Genomic DNA, 16,824 nt, shown 5'->3' on the forward strand with positions numbered 1-16,824 from the left:
CTGAGATTTTGTCAATAAAATAAATCATATCATTTATGAAATCAAAATACTGAGTTAAGTTTAGAAAGAATGAAGAACGCAAAGTCCGATGACATCATTTGCGTGCATATTAAGTAGCTACATGGATTTACCGCTCCAGCGGACAGGATGGTTTGCATTTCCCTGCTTCCCCAGCACTGAAAAGTACCTCTTTAAAGTGTTAAAATACATTCCTGTTTGCAGGTTTCAGAATTTGGGGCAACAAGATAAAACTGAGGAGGAACCTGGTGATGATGACTGGATACAGAGAGCAGCCCGTCAACTACGCCTGGAACGCTGCCATTGAGGTCCCTCTTCTCAAAATACAATATAAACCACTAATAGTATTCAAATCTGTTGTTGCATTTATGATCTGTACTGTGTTTTTCAGGTCAATGAGGGGACAAACGTTATGCTGCAGCATAACATTGTGGCAGGTTACGAGAGAGTCGCTTATCGTATCGATGGTGAACCATGTCCAGGTGACGGAAATTATTTAACCAAAGTGATAGTGGACATTTCCATGCTGCCCTGACATTTTCAGAGTTTCTTATCATGTCAGGTGATATAAAATGTGATTAATTTGCTGTCTTTTTTCAAGAATGTGTCTCATATTAGAGATAATATAACATAACAATTTATTGCGGCAATAAATCTAGCCCCGCTCTACCCACACCCAAAGCTATTGTTGCAAGCTCAGTGTCAGCATTCTCACCTGTCAACTTCAAAGATCTAGAGAAAGTAATTCAGCGCCCAAAGTCTAGCACTTGTTCTGACCATAGAAAATATTATTAATTGCTCTCTGTAGACTGGCATTTTGCCTGCTTCTCTTAAGCATGCTGTTGTCTCACCTCTGCTAAAGAAAAATAATCTGGATCCAGGTACACTTAATAACTACAGACCAATTTCCAATCTCTCTTTTATAAGTAAAATACTTTTTATAAAAATTGTATATAAACTGGATGCGTATCTTTCAAATCACAATATATATGATACAGGCCAATCAGGATTCAGAACGAATCATAGCATAGAAACAGCTCTCATAAAAACACTGACTCACAGAAAATTTCAATTTTAGTTCTGCTTGATCTCACTGCTGCTTTGATTTGGTTGACCACGACATTTTAATTAAAAGGCTCCACGTCTCCGTTGGCTTAGCTGGCCCTGTTTTTAACTGGTTTTCATCATACAGGAGTTTTCATGTTTCAATATGTAGTTTTAAATCTACAGAAAGAAAAATCTTCTCTGGGGTACCACAAGGGTCAGTCCTTAGACCATTACTCAATCTGTACATGCTCCCGCTTGGTATTATCATTAAGAAACACAATATTTCCTATCAGTCATATGCCGATGACACACAGTTGTACATTTCACTTCCCTCCGATGATCTCAGTCCTATTAACAAACTAGTAAACTGCAATAATGATATTAATTGCTGAATGTCCAAGCTAAATACAGACAAGACTGAGATTCTCGGGGTTGGTCCTAAAAATGATAGACAAAAGATTTATTTACACCTGGATGCACTCTGGATGCATTTCTGAAATAAAGTGAGCAAGTCAGAAACCTTGCCGTTATTTTATATTGATCTCAATTTTTTAAATCACATCACCAATATCCCCAAAACAGCATTTTATCACTTAAGACATATATATCAAAACTTAAAGTCTATTAAGCACTTAATGGTTTAGCTCCTCTGTACATCTCTTGACTTGCTCACTGATCACAACCCCATCAGGCCTCTCGGGTCATCAGGCAGAGGCCTTCTAGCTGTAGCCAGAATTAGATCCAGGTCTGGTGAGGGGACCTTCAGTTACTGTGGTCCTGCTCTCTGGAACAAACTGCCTGATGACCTGAGGTCCAGCACAACTGTGTCCTCATTCAAAATCAAACTCAAAACCTTTTTATTATCTCAGGAATTTGATTAATGTGTGTGTGTGTGTGTGTGTGTGTGTGTGTGTGTGTGTGTGTGTGTGTGTGTGTGTGTGTGTGTGTGTGTGTGTGTGTGTGTGTGTGTGTGTGTGTGTGTGTGTGAGCTCGCAATTGTATGTCTTATTTTTTTTTTTTTTTTTTTTGTTCCTCTGTGACTTCTGCAGGTTATATGAACAAGAATGAGAAGTGGATTCACAATGAGGCTCACGGCGGTCTGTTCGGAGTCTATCTGAACAAAGACGGTTTGCCCGGCTGCAGCCTCATCCAGGGCTTCTTCGTCTGGAGGAGCTTTGACTATGGCATCTACTTCCAGGTCTCAATACGGAACATCTTCTTTTATGGACACCTTCATTTATGGGCTTAATTCATCCGAAAAGCAATGTTCTGATTCACTTAAACTGCATCAAGAGTGCGCAGTTGGGCCTCTTAATCTCGAGGTCAAGTGATATTAAGGGTCAGGAAAAGTAAAGAAAAACTGGGTATTTACCATGGGAATTTACTCATATACAATAATAGATCCCAGATATACAGAGTAAGATGAGCAGCTTGCTGTAATTCAAACGACTGTAGAAGGACTTTAAGCCTTTAATTTACCACTCTTTTCTCCAAATTTTCTAAAAGAGATCATTTGCCTTTTTGTTTTTCACATACTTGGAAGTCATTTATGAGCATGCAAAAGCCTTGTAGTATTGATGAATGTATCTGCAGTTTGTGTCGCTGCCACCATTTGCAATCTGTGTGTCAGCAAATTGCTTTTGTGAAACGGGCATCTGAGTCTCTTTGAGGTTACTGAGACACAGAGAAACTAACTGAAGTGTATTCAGTTTGTGTTGTCTTTTTAAGGTACATTATGCAAATGTTCATGTAAAAACGTTTATGTTAACTGGAGCAAAATATCTGAAACTCTGGTCTTGATATCACTGGGTTTTATTCACTTCACAGGGAAATATTTATAAGAGCTGAGTTTATGGATACTGAAATAAAGACCAAGAGCCGCAGGATTAAGATAACCTTGATTATTCACAAGAAATGACAACAGATCATCATCTTGTTCTTCCCCTCCCTTCACAGACCATCATGGATGTTATTGTTTCCAACGTGACCCTGGTGGACAACGGGATGGGCATCATGCCTCTCATCTTCGCTCCTCCTTCTCTCTCCCACGCGTATGCAGATAAAACTGCACATATTCAGGTGAAAGGGTTTATTTAGTTTTCACTTTCTCTTACATTGATCACATATCATTTAGTTAATTTAGTGACTAGTTAGTTTCAGTGACATTTATATTGACAGATTTTATATTCCTCATGCTCATCTTTTCCCAGAATGCCTTGATTGTTGGCAGCAGCCCGAGTTTCAACTGTTCAGACACTTTGCCCAGCAGTGACATTAATATGGTCATCAGCAAAGCCCATCGAGCCCCAAGGCCTCTCAAAGGTACAGTACAAACTGATGCTGCCAAAACATCACGTCACTGCTACAAAGTAGATTCATTGTTTTCATTTGGGGATACCGTCACATTCATAGGCTGAGAGAAAGGCCTGGAATGTTTTTGGATTTGCCTTAATTTCTCACTTTTCTTCTCTTTTTTTTTCTCACTTGCTTTTTTACATGACCCAAGTTAAATATTCCCCAGCTCACTTGCTGCTGATAACTCTGATATAAAGATTTGGGTTGATACAGAAACCGTTTTTGCAATGAAAAATTAACCTGGACATCTGGACTTAACAAAGATCTTGAATAAATTAGAAAAGAGGCTCTAATTGTGTCATTTTGACTATTTAATTTAACTAACTAAGAATTTAAACATCATTGAACAGTGCAGGAAGTTCCCCTTTTTTTGTGATTAAATGCAGGTTAAACTGAAAACTCTGTTTTCACTCTGTACAGGTGGCAGATCTGGAATCTGTTGGCCAACTTTTGGATCTGCACACAACAGTGCTCCAATAAATCCCCATCATGTGAACAACAACTACAACGCCATCAAAGGACTGATGAAAGTCATAGGTGAGTTCAAGCTCTGAGGTGTGGGAGTAGTAGTATTGATGGAGTGATGTTTCCCATCTTCACAGTGAACGTATTCCTTAATTCTCATTTCTCGTTTTCAGACACGACATTCGTTGGTTTCCGAAACGTCTGCTCCAGCGAGACTAACTTCATGTTCATCACCAACCCGATCAACGAGGACCTGCAGCACCCTGTGCACGTTTCAGGCATAATGATGATCAACAGCACAGAGCAGGCCAGAGTCTTCGTCCACAGGCCTGATGTGAGGTAAATCAACAGATACCAGCCTTGCAAAATCTGCAATTCAATTTCTATGTACATGATACAGTGAAAACATTATTTTTAAAATTGGAGACACACCTGAATAATGCAATGAAAACACCGGATATAGTTTTTAGAGGAACATGGAAAATAATATTTAAATAATAATCTAAAAATGTCTTCAAAGTTGTAAAAATGATATGCTAATTTTGAGATGTGTTTATCTTTGTTTCCTTCAACGCTTCTGAGTCTTCACTTGGCAACTGATCAAAGCCACATTTATTCATTGTTGCTGCTTAAATGTACTGTAGGATTTAAACTGACAAAACAAGTGTATTTTTACATGTACCAATATTTTCGAACTTAAAACAACCGGTATAAGACTTAGATTAAAACTTTCTGCTGTTTTGTGCATGGTGAAGTAAGGTTGATAATTTGATGTTTTTGTGCTTTAGTAAAGCGAACCCATCTGACTGTGTGGACATGGACTGCGACGCGAAGAAGAAGACCTTGTTGAAGGACTTGGACGGTTCATTCCTGGGTGCAGTGGGAGCTGTGGTGCCTCAGTCCGAGTATGAGTGGGGAGGTGATCCCAGGAGAGGGCTGGGCGACTACCGCATCCCAAAAGTCATGCTCACTTTCCTCAACGGCAGCCGCATCCCGGTGAACCAGATTGCTCCACAGAAAGGTAGCGAGATCAATGCAAATAAAAAATTATATATTAAAGCTAAATTAATTATGTATGTATTATGTATGTACGTTTTATGCTCTGTGTTTAAAGACGTTGCAGAGAGTCAAGAAGAATTATTAAACATCTACCTTTACTATCCTGTGTTACCCCTCTGCTGACAGGTATATCAGAAAATCATACATAATAAAATAAGATTTTCCTAAATGCTGTGTTGCTTCTTGCCTCACACTGGGAACACACCGCCCACGCAAGTGTCGCGTAGCGTAAATAAGTGCCTGATCGTGCGCCTGGCCTCTCACACTGGACGCCGGTCACAAAGCGATCCTTCTCTCTCTCTCTCCCTCCCCGATAGAAAGAGACAGGATGAGTGGGGAAAACTGTGGTAATTGTAGCCTGTGTGTGTGTGTGTGTGTGTGTGTGTGTGTGTTTTTTTTTTTTTTTGTGTTTTTTGTGTGTGTGTGTGTGTTTTTTTCACTTGTCGGTCCGTTCGGTCTTTCTGCTATACGCAACACTTACGCCTGCGGTGTGTTCCCGGTGTTAGGTGTGATCAGGAAAGACTGCACTTACATGAGTTCCTGGCAGAGCTACAAGTGTTTCGGGCTGAACTACAGGATGCTGGCGATTGAGAGTCTGGACTCTGACACAGAGACCAGACGTCTGTCCCCTGTCGCTGTGCTCGGAGACGGCTTTTTGGATCTGATCAACGGTGAGTTGCGTCCTGTAGTTCTGATATGATTTTAAAAAAAAAAAAAAAAACTAGAAAATCAGTTTGAAAAAAGAAAACAGAAAGTGTTTAATTCAGTTGTCTTTGCATCCAGGTCCTCAGGACCACGGTTGGTGTTCAGGCTACACCTGCCGGAAGAGAGTGTCTCTCTTCCACAGCATCGTGGCCACCGGTCGCTCCTTCGAGGTCTTCTTCACCAGTACTAGCCCTCAGAAACTTCGCCTCATGATGCTCAACGCTGATCCATCTGAGGTCAGTGCACAGCCAGGAGAACAGTAAATGTTACAGTCGACAACATTAACAGCTTCACTTTTTAGATTTTCAGGTCAAGTACAATAATGTAACTAAGATACCTTTTGTGTTTTGATGTGTGCAGAGCGTCATGGTGTCAGTCTTCTACTCCAAGCCGCAGCGGTTGGATGTGTATGTAAACAACAATCTAATTGCCCCAACTAACGTTCAGTGGAACGCTGACAACACTGACTACACCCTGAAGAAGCCCATCTATGCAGGTACTAATGCTTTACGCAAGCAGGTTAGGGCCTTCAGAATCTATTACTATTAATAACACTCTAATCTTAATATGTCAGGTGTGTTTTTGCTGTAGGTGTAATCAAATGTGTTGAGAAGGCATGAACATGTACACATTTTGGTCATGTGTCTTTGCATTTGATTGATGATCGATGATAAAAAAAAAACGTTTTCCCTTGATATTGTGGATTTAAAAATGCGATGGATGTAGGCTGGTGGGTATTGTTACGTGTAATTAAATACAGTTTTTTTTTAAAAAAAAAAAATGGTTTTTACATTCATTTGTAAGCTGTATAGGCGCAGTTAGCAACGGCTTACAGCTGCTGTCGTGTATCCTCGCTCATAGCTCCTCTGTGATCTCTCCTCGATGCTCGCGCCTCAGAGCAGGAATAAGAGCTTTGAGATGGCCTTCACGAAGGAGGCCCAGAACAACTTCAGGTTCAACCGATGAGCTATCAAATAGGGGAAGTGAGAAGCACCTCAGGTATAATACTGCAGCAGGAGGAGGTGGCAATCAATGCTGGTGACTAGCAGGTGGTTGACTGAAACAGGCAGGGTGAGTGGAAGCAGATTGGCCACACCCAGCCTTTCTTACTGGCACAGACAGGAGAGACGAGACAGAAGTCCTTTCCAGACTTCCAAATTGTACATCCCTGATTACTCTCCTCAATTCCTCTCCTCGCGTCTTAGTTAGTTAGTTAGGAGTCGAGGCAACAGGCATTTAACAAACATGAGACATCTTTGCCTCAGAGCAGTCATTAAAAGCGAGATCAATTATATATGACAATGGGCACAGCTGCATCAGCTGTTCATTGTTTTGTCATACTTTATGATCTCTGTCATATGAGCAGAACAGTGTTCATGACAACCTCTAGGCTATATTTACTGTGATTTCAATTCATAATGCGGCATAATGTGATAAGAATGTACGGATGTCGTACATTTGTATTTGTTTAACACACATACATAGAATATTTATATAAAATAGGCTATATATACAGTAGGCTATAGCCTATATATATAGCTTTGTAGGCTATTTTAGAGTAAACTACAAATGTTTGTTTGAAAAGAACTATACAAATAGGTTATGTATGTTAATAAACACGCAAACTCACTCGGTCTATTATTGATGAAACTTTTCATCCGAATCTGTAGAGGTCAGAATTGAAGCTGCGGTCGCTGCGGCAAGAACTGAGCCTTTGTACATGGGGCGCACACTCAACCAGGCGAGTTAACCAGGCGCCCCTATCTTTATCTTTCTGTTTTCCCTTCAGATCAATACGTCCCCCAATTGAACGCCACTGTGGGCTCCAACTACTTTGACCGGGACTACAAGATGTTGAAGGTCGTACTGAGAGGCACCCAGCCAGTGGAGATCCGAACTTCCCCGCTTCTCTTCATCTCCTTTGAGCTGCCCGCCATGACTGAGGATCAGTTCTTCGGCAAAAGCCTGATCCAGAACCTTGCTGCTTTTCTCAACATTCCCCCAAATATGATCCGAATCACTAATATCATCCGGGGGGATGGAGGCGCACGGCGCAGGAAGAGAGCTACGAGCCTGAAGGTGGAGGTGGAGATCAGGAAACCTCCAGTGCAGCAAACCACCAACAGCACCAACAGTGAGTGGGAGAACAATCATTTCTGAGCTCATATTGTATTTACAGACTGTTTTTATGTCTAATCTGTGAACATTGGCCCATAAATCCAGATTATTGTACATCTCTGAGTTCCCTTTGTCGTCTCAGATGAGGAGGACTTTACGTTGTTGAAGAGCATCGCTGATGGTCTGGGTCAGGCAGCAGTTTCCGGAAACCTCAGTCAGTCCATCGGCTTCAACGTCTCTTCGATGGGCATCATCCGGCCTCCTCCCCCATTATCTGACCCCAGCTGGAATCAGGTGAACGTCAAGACTTAATCTTAACAACATCTGCTGAGTTAAACCTACACTAAAAATCTCTCACTTTGAATCTCAGGAGGCCACAGCAGAAGTGACGAGGGAGGAGCCTACAGTGAGCTACGTGTCCAGGTTGTACAATCTGCTGCTGATAGAGGAGCCGATAGCCGGAGAGTCTGTGGGTCCTCTGTACCAGCAGCCCAGTCTCATGGCTGTGGATCAGCAGGTGAGGCAATGATGCATCTGGAAACAGGTTGTTCTCATCGCACAGCTGCTGCTAAATCAGAGAAATTACATCAACAGGGATTTATAGCAGCTGAGGATCGGATATTATTATTAGGGATGCACCGATGTATCGGCTGGACATTGGAATAGGCCGATGTCCGCCTGAAGGCAGTAGCTGATGTCTATTTTGCCCTGCCTTAATGTTATGTTAACTGGTCTGACTCGTACAACAGTGGCCTACCCAGCTTCACAACAGAATGTTTCTGTGACATTTCAAGTGTACAACATATAAAAAACGGAGAGATGACCGAGAGAACGACTCAGCCCATGGGAACCACAACATTCGAGAAGGTGAAATCCCTGCGGACAGTGTAGTTTACTGGCTGGTAACATTAACATGCAGATAAAGACACAGGGTAACATTAGCTTACCGGTAGCCTGCAGCTTGACTATTCCAGACCCTATGACCACTGCCGCAGTGCGAGATGACGGAGAAACAACAGAAAATCCTCCTGCTTCCCTGTAGTCACCATGTAGCAATATTTTGCCTTCCCCCGTGAGTGAACAATGTAAACAAACGGGATGATGTGGTGCCTTCAGATACCTCGCTAAGATGTGGGAAATTTCAGATTTTTTAAATAATGAGATTTATTTGTTTACCTGGCGCAAAAGAAAACAACAAACATCGGCATCGGCCAAATTAAAATTCTATGTATCAGTATCAGCTGAGAAATTTGCAATCGTTGCATCTCTAATTATTGGTATGAATCCAGCTGGTGACCTTTGTTGTTGATCTCCCTGATTTCATGTAATTTCTGTACTAAGATGATACTATAATTAAGACATTAAAAACCTCAAAATACAAATTATTAAAAATAATTTGGTTTGGAGGTTGTTTTTGACTGAGTTTTTGGATTATTTGACTGATAATGAGGGTTTCTTGAAGAGAAAGCTTACAGTCTTCTGTTCCCAATTTTCTATCGTCAGAGAGCTCATCCTTCTCATCTTGGTTTCTGAGTACAGTACTGACAGTTTTATTTTTTGTTGATTTAGCGTGCAAAATTTCTTTCATTCTCATTGCTTCAGGCTGTGTGCTTGATTCTTTTATTTGCTTGCTCAAAAACAATGCTCATTTTTAGCTAATCTAGAACCACCTTAAAATATGCCTACTATACCTTTTTTTAGCCTAAATTAGACTGTATATTCACCTTATCATTATACAAACTAGATGAATTAAATGTGAACAGAATTTAACATGTAACAAATGTCATACCATTTTTATTAGCAAAGTCGTTTCCCTTAAGTCACCATAACATTTTTATTCTGGATCAAACTAACTTGACTACCAACAGAAAACTATTTAGAATAGAAGTGGAGTTAATGGGATCCTAACTAATGGGATTTTAGCTGACTCCAGAAATAAAAAATAGGATAGTACACAATAAACTCTGGAAAAGTGAAGGCGACACACCCCAGAAGATTTAACGGTATGTTGAAGTAGCTTCTGTCTGTAAACGCTGACTTGTGCTGTTGTCTGCAGGGTAACTGCGTCTCTGTGGGAGTGACAACTCTCACCGTAACAGCCAGCCTGAAGAACTCCAGCGATAACAGCGTAGACGGACTGGAAGGAAACACCACCATCCTATTCAGCACCTGCTGGGCAAACTTCACCGACCTGTCCATTCAAAACACCGGTACGTCTTCATCATGCAATAAATGAATACAATGCAAACAACATAAACTGGCTAATACAACTGGCACATGTAATAAAAGAGTATGAATAATCCAGAACAATAAGAGTGTAGTGTGACGTAAAGAAGTGCATTCACCCAGAGAGGAAATCGAGCTCTGCAGCAAATAGAGCAAAAATATTAGACGATTAACAGAGAAATAGTCAGCGACAACTTTTAGTTTTAATTACTCGTTTTAGTTCTTTTTCAAGCATAAAAGCCAAAAATAATAAATAAATATAGCCAAAGAGTCGTTGTGCTATGAAGATGATACACCGTCTCGTCTCATTGGTGTAACTGGCAGGTTTCAGAACGCTGCAGACCAACACGATTCAAGTAGTTGCAAGTATCAACTCGTCTCGTCGCAAATCTTTGGTCTTAAAGGAACACGCTGACTTATTGGGACTTTAGCTTATTCACCGCATCCCCCAGAGTTAGATAAGTCCATACATACCCTTCTCATCTCCGTGCATGTTGTAACTCTGTCTGACGGCCCCACCGGTAGCTTAGCCTAGCACAGATCCTGTAGGTAATAGGTTGACTGTGAGATTAGCACTCAAATCAGACTCCTTCGATCGAAGTATTGAATATTCAACTATTTGGGGTCACCCCTAACTGTCAGTAGGCCTACTGCAGTCTTGGGTTTTATTTTAGACTAAATTCAAAAACATTATTTATAAAAAAGAAAAACTTGGTTGCAGAAGTTGATCAACTTGGGACACAATCAAAAAACATGCAACATGAACTACCACATTAATTACTCATCCTCTCCCTGCAGGTAAGGACCTTACCATGGTCTTCACTCTGAAGGAGTGGGGTGTCCAGTCACGCGCCTTCTCCGTTAAAAGCACTTCAGGTACTCCGGTTCCATCCACTCTGACTCCATCCACTCAGGCTCCATCCACTCTGACTCCATCCACTCAGGCTCCATCCACTCTGACTCCATCCACTCAGACTCCATCCACTCAGACTCCATCCACTCTGGCTCCATCCACTCAGGCTCCATCCACTCAGACTCCATCCACTCAGACTCCATCCACTCAGGCTCCATCAACTCAGACTCCGTCCACTCAGGCTCCATCCACTCAGGCTCCATCCACTCAGACTCCATCCACTCAGACTCCATCCACTCAGGCTCCGTCCACTCAGGCTCCATCCACTCAGGCTCCATCCACTCAGACTCCATCCACTCTGTCCACAAACCAACCACAGGCCACTACCAGCAAGAGCACCTTAAGCTCCAGCTCAACCGTGTCTGCCGGCAGTCTGTGTCTGGTCAGCATCATGTACGCTGTGGCCTGCTTCTTAGATGGCACCCCCATATGTTAAATAGTTCTGTGACATTAAGAGGGTTTTATGAAGGACACCTCAACATGAACAAGTCTGCTAAATAAAAAAATGTAATCCTTAAATATATTATGCACATGGGTGGTTTTTCTTTTCCTGTGGTCAATTTGTATTAAGATTTTTTTAATGATTGGGATGGGGTTAAAATATAATTTTTTTTCGTTCTGGTGTTGTATTATGTGTGAATGTCTGTTAGATATGATAACACTTTGAGTGTAAGATCCATATAGGTTTTATATTTTAAAACAGACTGACTGTAACAAGATGAAGGAAAATATGAAGATTGCATTTTGTTGATTGATTTTTTGAAACTATATTCTCTTTTCAATAAATTCTATTTTTCATCCATATACAACATCTTTATTGTATCAGTGTCACATTTTCTAATGCCGAGTGCAGACTCTGTCCATGGTGCTGAAGGAAGCTGATTGGCTGCATGTTTCCTCTCTTGCAGCAGGGCGATATGTTTGCGCCTCACTAGAGGGCGGGAGACTCCGTGGTAAATCCTAAAGTCATGCTGCACTGAGGTGCAGTTGCAGTGATATTTAAAGTCCGGCTTGAACAAAGAGGAACTTCTAAAAAACTTAGACAAAAAAAAAAATCCCAAATTAAGAGCCATTTTGGTTTCGTAGAAGCAGAAGTGGGTGTCCGAAAATGCACCAGAAGTTGACGAGCGTCCTTTCAGCGCACATCTGCCTCCCCGGGAGGGAGGTGACGGCCGAGAGAGGAACAATTAGTTTTACAGCCTTAATTTGCGCCCTCTATTTAGCCTTAACGATAACAGCACAATGTGGGCGTGTTCTCCCCCCCTCCCCTTTTTTTTTAAACTTTGCACCGCCTGTCCTCCGAAACTGTGCGCACTTTGCGGAGCAGCCACTTGCTGCAGAGTGGATGCAGAGTTCAGCTCCGGCTTTGCCCGTGGTCCCCGCGGCCACAGCTCAGGCTTCGGCTGTGATTCAGGACGAGACCAGAGGATGGATCTCTATCACTTTGCCTTTCTCTGCGGGGCTCTGCTGTTTGTTTGGGAAATCCCCTGTTTTCACACTCTTGCTATTTTACCTCCAGCTGCCCCGAAGAGCAGCAAGGTGTCGAGGATTTTTGATGGACAAGAAGCTTCTAAGTATTTCAAGGATTTTTACGCGCCGCCATCCATCGACAGAAACAATAAAGCAACATCTAAAGACTCAATTGAGCCTCATGACTACATGCTGTCTATTTACAAGACCTTCTCCACGGCAGAAAGACTGGGACTCAACGCCAGTTTCTTTCGGTCTTCTAAAGCTGCAAACACTATTGCAAGTTTTGTGGACAGTGGACAAGGTATATGGAGCTTTACTGTAGGCTGTGTGTGTGTGTATGTGTGCGCGTGCGTGCGTGAGAGAGAGAGAGAGAGAGAGAGAGAGAGAGAGCGATAGAGAGAGGTAAGGTCTGTGCATGCAGGTAGGATTGATTGCATGATTCATACTTTCTCTCCCATATTAATTCAGTGCAGACAATAATGGTATTTTTCCTGTTAGATTCCACATCTCTGTGGTATGCACATCATCCCCATGAGAATGCATTTGACCCTGCTGTTTTAATGCTTTCCACAGATGACCTCCCACTCTCCCCTCTGAGGAGACAGCAGTATCTGTTCGACGTCTCAACGCTCTCCAAAAAGGCGGAGGTGCTGGGAGCTGAGCTCAGGATATACACCAAAGTGTCTGGGAATTTCAGGATATCGGAAACAGAGCCCGTCGACATCCAGCTCCTCTCCTGCCACGACCGGCAGCTGCTTGATTCCAAAACACTGGACTTGCAGGATTCCAAAAGGCCAAAGTGGGAGGTGTTGGACGTGTGGGAAATATTCAAAGAGCAGCAGCACCTGAGCCAGGGGAAGCTCTTCTGCCTGGAGCTCAGGGCCATGCTGGACAACCCAGAGAGGGAGCTGGACCTGCAGCTTCTGGGCTTGCACCGGCACGGCAGGCCTCAGCAGAAGAAAGCCATCTTAGTGGTGTTCACCAGGTCTAAGAAGAGGCAGACCCTCTTCAGTGAGAGGAGAGAGGGGAGAGCGTTGCTGGGTCTGGAGAGGAAGGCCAAAGAGAGAGGCCCTGGCGCCAAAGCCAGCAGGAGACGGAGGACAGCTGCATCCAAAACCCGCCACGGGAAGAGACACGGCAAGAAGTCCAAATCCAGGTGCAGCAAGAAGCCGCTGCACGTCAACTTCAGAGACCTGGGCTGGGACGACTGGATCATCGCCCCGCTGGATTATGAAGCGTACCACTGCGAGGGGGTGTGTGACTTCCCCCTGCGCTCCCACCTGGAGCCCACCAACCACGCCATCATCCAGACTCTGATGAATTCAATGAACCCCAGCAACATGCCGCCCAGCTGCTGCGCCCCGTCCAAACTCAGCCCCATCAGCATCCTCTACATCGACTCAGGAAACAACGTGGTCTACAAACAGTACGAGGACATGGTGGTTGAGTCTTGTGGCTGTAGGTAGTAGATCTGGCTTCCAACTTATGTTGGTCATGCTCTCTGGTTAGTGGGAATCAAACAGCATCACAGTCTGTGTGGTGGCGAGGCTGCACCTGAAATATGGAAAACTTGCTTGATTTGTTTGGCAAGAAATATTTAGTGATGCATTTCCGAACCATACACGCAACAAGGTCATGTTTAATACCTCAAACAGTTGTTTTATTGTTTTTTCTGCATGTTCTGCCCACTTCAACACTACAGCAACTGCATATTCATGGATATATGATAAGATAAACTTATCAAATCAAGAAACATTTAAAAAACAAATAGGTCAACATACATTTATTTGCTTTCTTGCGGAGAGTTAGATGAGAAGATACCACTTTCCTGTCTGTGCAGTAAATATGATGCTACAGCCAGCAGCTGAGTATCTTAGCTTAGCATAAAGACTGGAAACAGGGAGAAACAGCTAACCTGTCTCTGTCCAAAGGTAACAAAATTGTCATTTTTAAAGTTTGGTTCTTGTACGCAATTAAAAACACAAGATAAAGTGTATTAAGCAGTGAGCTTCAGAGGTGCTGGTCGGCAGATTTTGTTATCTTTAATATATTATACTAAACAGTTTCCCCCGTCTCCAGTCTTTATGATAAGCTAAGTTAAACTGCCTCTTATTTACAGTACAGACACAAGAGTGGTATCGATGTTCTCATCCAACTGTCTAAAGAAAGCAAATGCTTTCCAAACATGTTGAACCACTCCTTTAAGAGTGAGAGTCACATTTAATATCCCCCATTTAAGTAAAATAATTGTATACTCTTATAAAAAATATTGTCAGTACAAAAATACAAAATTATTTTATTCTTTTTACCAACCACTGTTTGGCCCATGGGACACAAGCACTATGTTAAACTTTTATGGACTGTTAGTATTACAAGAAGTTACATGAATATGAACATTTAATATATGTGATGTTAGATTAGACTTAACGCCCTGTATTAAAAACAGTCTCGTTATCGTCAAAGCAGTCTGGCAGTCCAACAATGTAATCCAACAAGTCCTCCAAACCAGTTTTTGGGGTCTCTTGTTATTCTTAATAACTTTATGTCCAAATGAATTACAATTGAAGTTTTTTTTTTTTTTTTTTTTTTTTTAATTTAAGACATTTGTGGCCTGTTTTGTTTTCTACTACTTTAGAAACAAAATAATACATTTCAGGTAAACATTTTTTTCCCATAATGAATGTTTTGAGTGACTAAAAAAAGCAGATTTTCAGCACTTCACATGGCCTACGTCTCAGGGAACGTCCTCGAGTGCTGGAGAGAATGTGAAGTCCTTTTATTTTTCAGATTGAACCACCATCGGTACATTTCCACAAAAAGCCAGCACAGGGTTTCTCACCGTTTCTTTTTCGTTGAGGAGATACATAATTTTGTCTGTGATGCACTGATGTTCAAAAGTACCATATGTAAATATTTGGAAATAATAATTTATGTTCTATAAATAAGTTATTTCATTTTTTATTGTCCGCTTTGCTTCCAGACGACATGAGTCACACTTCTGGATGTTCAGAACAAAGAAACATTGTCTCTTTTTTTTTGGTGAATTCTTTTTTTTTTTAGGCTATACTGTTGTTTAAAATATTAGTAGCATATTTTAGCCTCTTATATTTTGTTTTGCATTATTTACTGGAATCTGAAAATAATATATTATACTGACTGTCAGTAAGATGAATGGATAATTCAGTGTCATCTCTTTGCTGTCCTGCATCAAACCTTATACCAGCAGACACAATTAATTGATAATGTTTTTTTACACAGTAAAATGTTTAACCAAATGAATTCTTATAAAACTGTGTGAATTGTAAGATGTGTAGAGTAACAGGCAAATTAAATGGTCTTGAACTTAAAATCTTGTTGTTAAAGTGTTGTATTTATTAAGATTTGTACTATTTTGGGGTCATTTCACCTCAGTTGATTACTGCTAATACTACTAATAGTTGTGGTGCTTGTTCTTGGTGAATTGCAGACTAGGTATTTATTAATCACGTCATTAACAGCTTCTATAAGGTCAAATTAGTCAGAGTATTTGGTGGACTGTACCTTTAAATGATCTAAATGCTCAGTCAGTTTAGTTTTTAATTGTTGTGCTTGAAATTTGGCTTCAAGCATAGCAAAAAAACGCACATCAAAAGAGATCCATGCATCAGTCTCATCTCTATCCGTTCAATATGAAGCTACATCCAGCAGCCAGTTAGCTTAGCACAAAGACTGGAATCAGGCAAAACTTCTAGCCTGGCTCCTTGACAAAATCCACCTACTAGCAGCTCTAAAGTTCACCAATTCACACCTTGTGTGTGTTGTTTACAAAAAGTGTAAAAAAAAAAAAAAAATTACCTTTATAGGTGCTGGTTGTTGAATTTTGCTACCATTGGACAGACCCAGGCTAGCTGTTTCTCCCTGTTTGCAGTCTTTATGCTAAGTTAAGATAACCAGTGACATATTTATCGTACAGACACAGAGAGTAGTATCGATCTTCTTGTCTAACGCTCAGCTAGAAAGTGAATAAGCACATTTCCAGACTATCCAGACTTTCAGACTAATCCTTTCAGGGGTGGAAAGTATTTGTCTTTTGCCAGACATCTAAAAATGTCTGAAAGTGTAAGCTGTTTTTGACCTTTTTTTGTTAAAGGTACACCTTAACCTGCTATCGATCAATATAAACACGTGGTCAGGAGCTTATAGCCTCATTATTTTCCTCTCTGGTGTTAAAGGGACGAGCAGGGTGAGTGACAGTTTGCAGGGTGAAGACACGGTCAACAGACAAGTGGAAAGTACGGCATCTTCCCTGGGTGGGCTGTGTTTCTGTGTGTGACAAACAAATTGGTGTGCAGATGTAGGGACTGACCGACCCCCCTCCCCGCGCCCCCCTTTAGTTTAGAGCCACATAGGATCCCCTGCCCCACAGACAATGGCAGTGGAGGATCTCAACATCAGATTAAACATGC

The 16,824-nt window shown here is 41.6% G+C and overlaps 2 protein-coding genes across 2 annotated transcripts in view; both read left to right on the forward strand.

Moving 5' to 3' along the window:
• Positions 1 to 11,648, forward strand: part of LOC120571987 (fibrocystin-L-like) — a 50,351-nt gene extending 38,703 nt beyond the window's left edge. The window contains exons 61-77 of the mRNA XM_039821164.1: positions 223 to 326; positions 410 to 500; positions 2,115 to 2,263; positions 3,022 to 3,144; positions 3,276 to 3,387; positions 3,841 to 3,957; positions 4,059 to 4,224; positions 4,674 to 4,906; positions 5,451 to 5,615; positions 5,728 to 5,885; positions 6,010 to 6,145; positions 7,439 to 7,783; positions 7,910 to 8,061; positions 8,138 to 8,284; positions 9,824 to 9,977; positions 10,792 to 10,877; positions 11,118 to 11,648. Coding sequence (XP_039677098.1) covers positions 223 to 326; positions 410 to 500; positions 2,115 to 2,263; positions 3,022 to 3,144; positions 3,276 to 3,387; positions 3,841 to 3,957; positions 4,059 to 4,224; positions 4,674 to 4,906; positions 5,451 to 5,615; positions 5,728 to 5,885; positions 6,010 to 6,145; positions 7,439 to 7,783; positions 7,910 to 8,061; positions 8,138 to 8,284; positions 9,824 to 9,977; positions 10,792 to 10,877; positions 11,118 to 11,342 — 2,663 coding nt within the window. The 3' untranslated portion in view covers positions 11,343 to 11,648. The remainder of the gene's footprint in view (positions 1 to 222; positions 327 to 409; positions 501 to 2,114; positions 2,264 to 3,021; positions 3,145 to 3,275; positions 3,388 to 3,840; positions 3,958 to 4,058; positions 4,225 to 4,673; positions 4,907 to 5,450; positions 5,616 to 5,727; positions 5,886 to 6,009; positions 6,146 to 7,438; positions 7,784 to 7,909; positions 8,062 to 8,137; positions 8,285 to 9,823; positions 9,978 to 10,791; positions 10,878 to 11,117) is intronic.
• A 589-nt stretch (positions 11,649 to 12,237) lies between these two features.
• gdf6b (growth differentiation factor 6b) lies at positions 12,238 to 14,923 on the forward strand. Its single transcript, XM_039821163.1, has 2 exons — positions 12,238 to 12,680; positions 12,953 to 14,923. The coding sequence occupies exons 1-2, from the start codon at positions 12,335 to 12,337 to the stop codon at positions 13,843 to 13,845; spliced, it is 1,239 nt and encodes a 412-aa protein (XP_039677097.1). The 5' UTR covers positions 12,238 to 12,334; the 3' UTR covers positions 13,846 to 14,923.
• The last annotated feature ends 1,901 nt before the right edge of the window (positions 14,924 to 16,824 follow it).

The sequence above is a fragment of the Perca fluviatilis genome, chromosome 13 (genome assembly GCF_010015445.1).
Source record: "Perca fluviatilis chromosome 13, GENO_Pfluv_1.0, whole genome shotgun sequence".
Classification (NCBI taxonomy): Eukaryota; Metazoa; Chordata; class Actinopteri; order Perciformes; family Percidae; genus Perca; species Perca fluviatilis.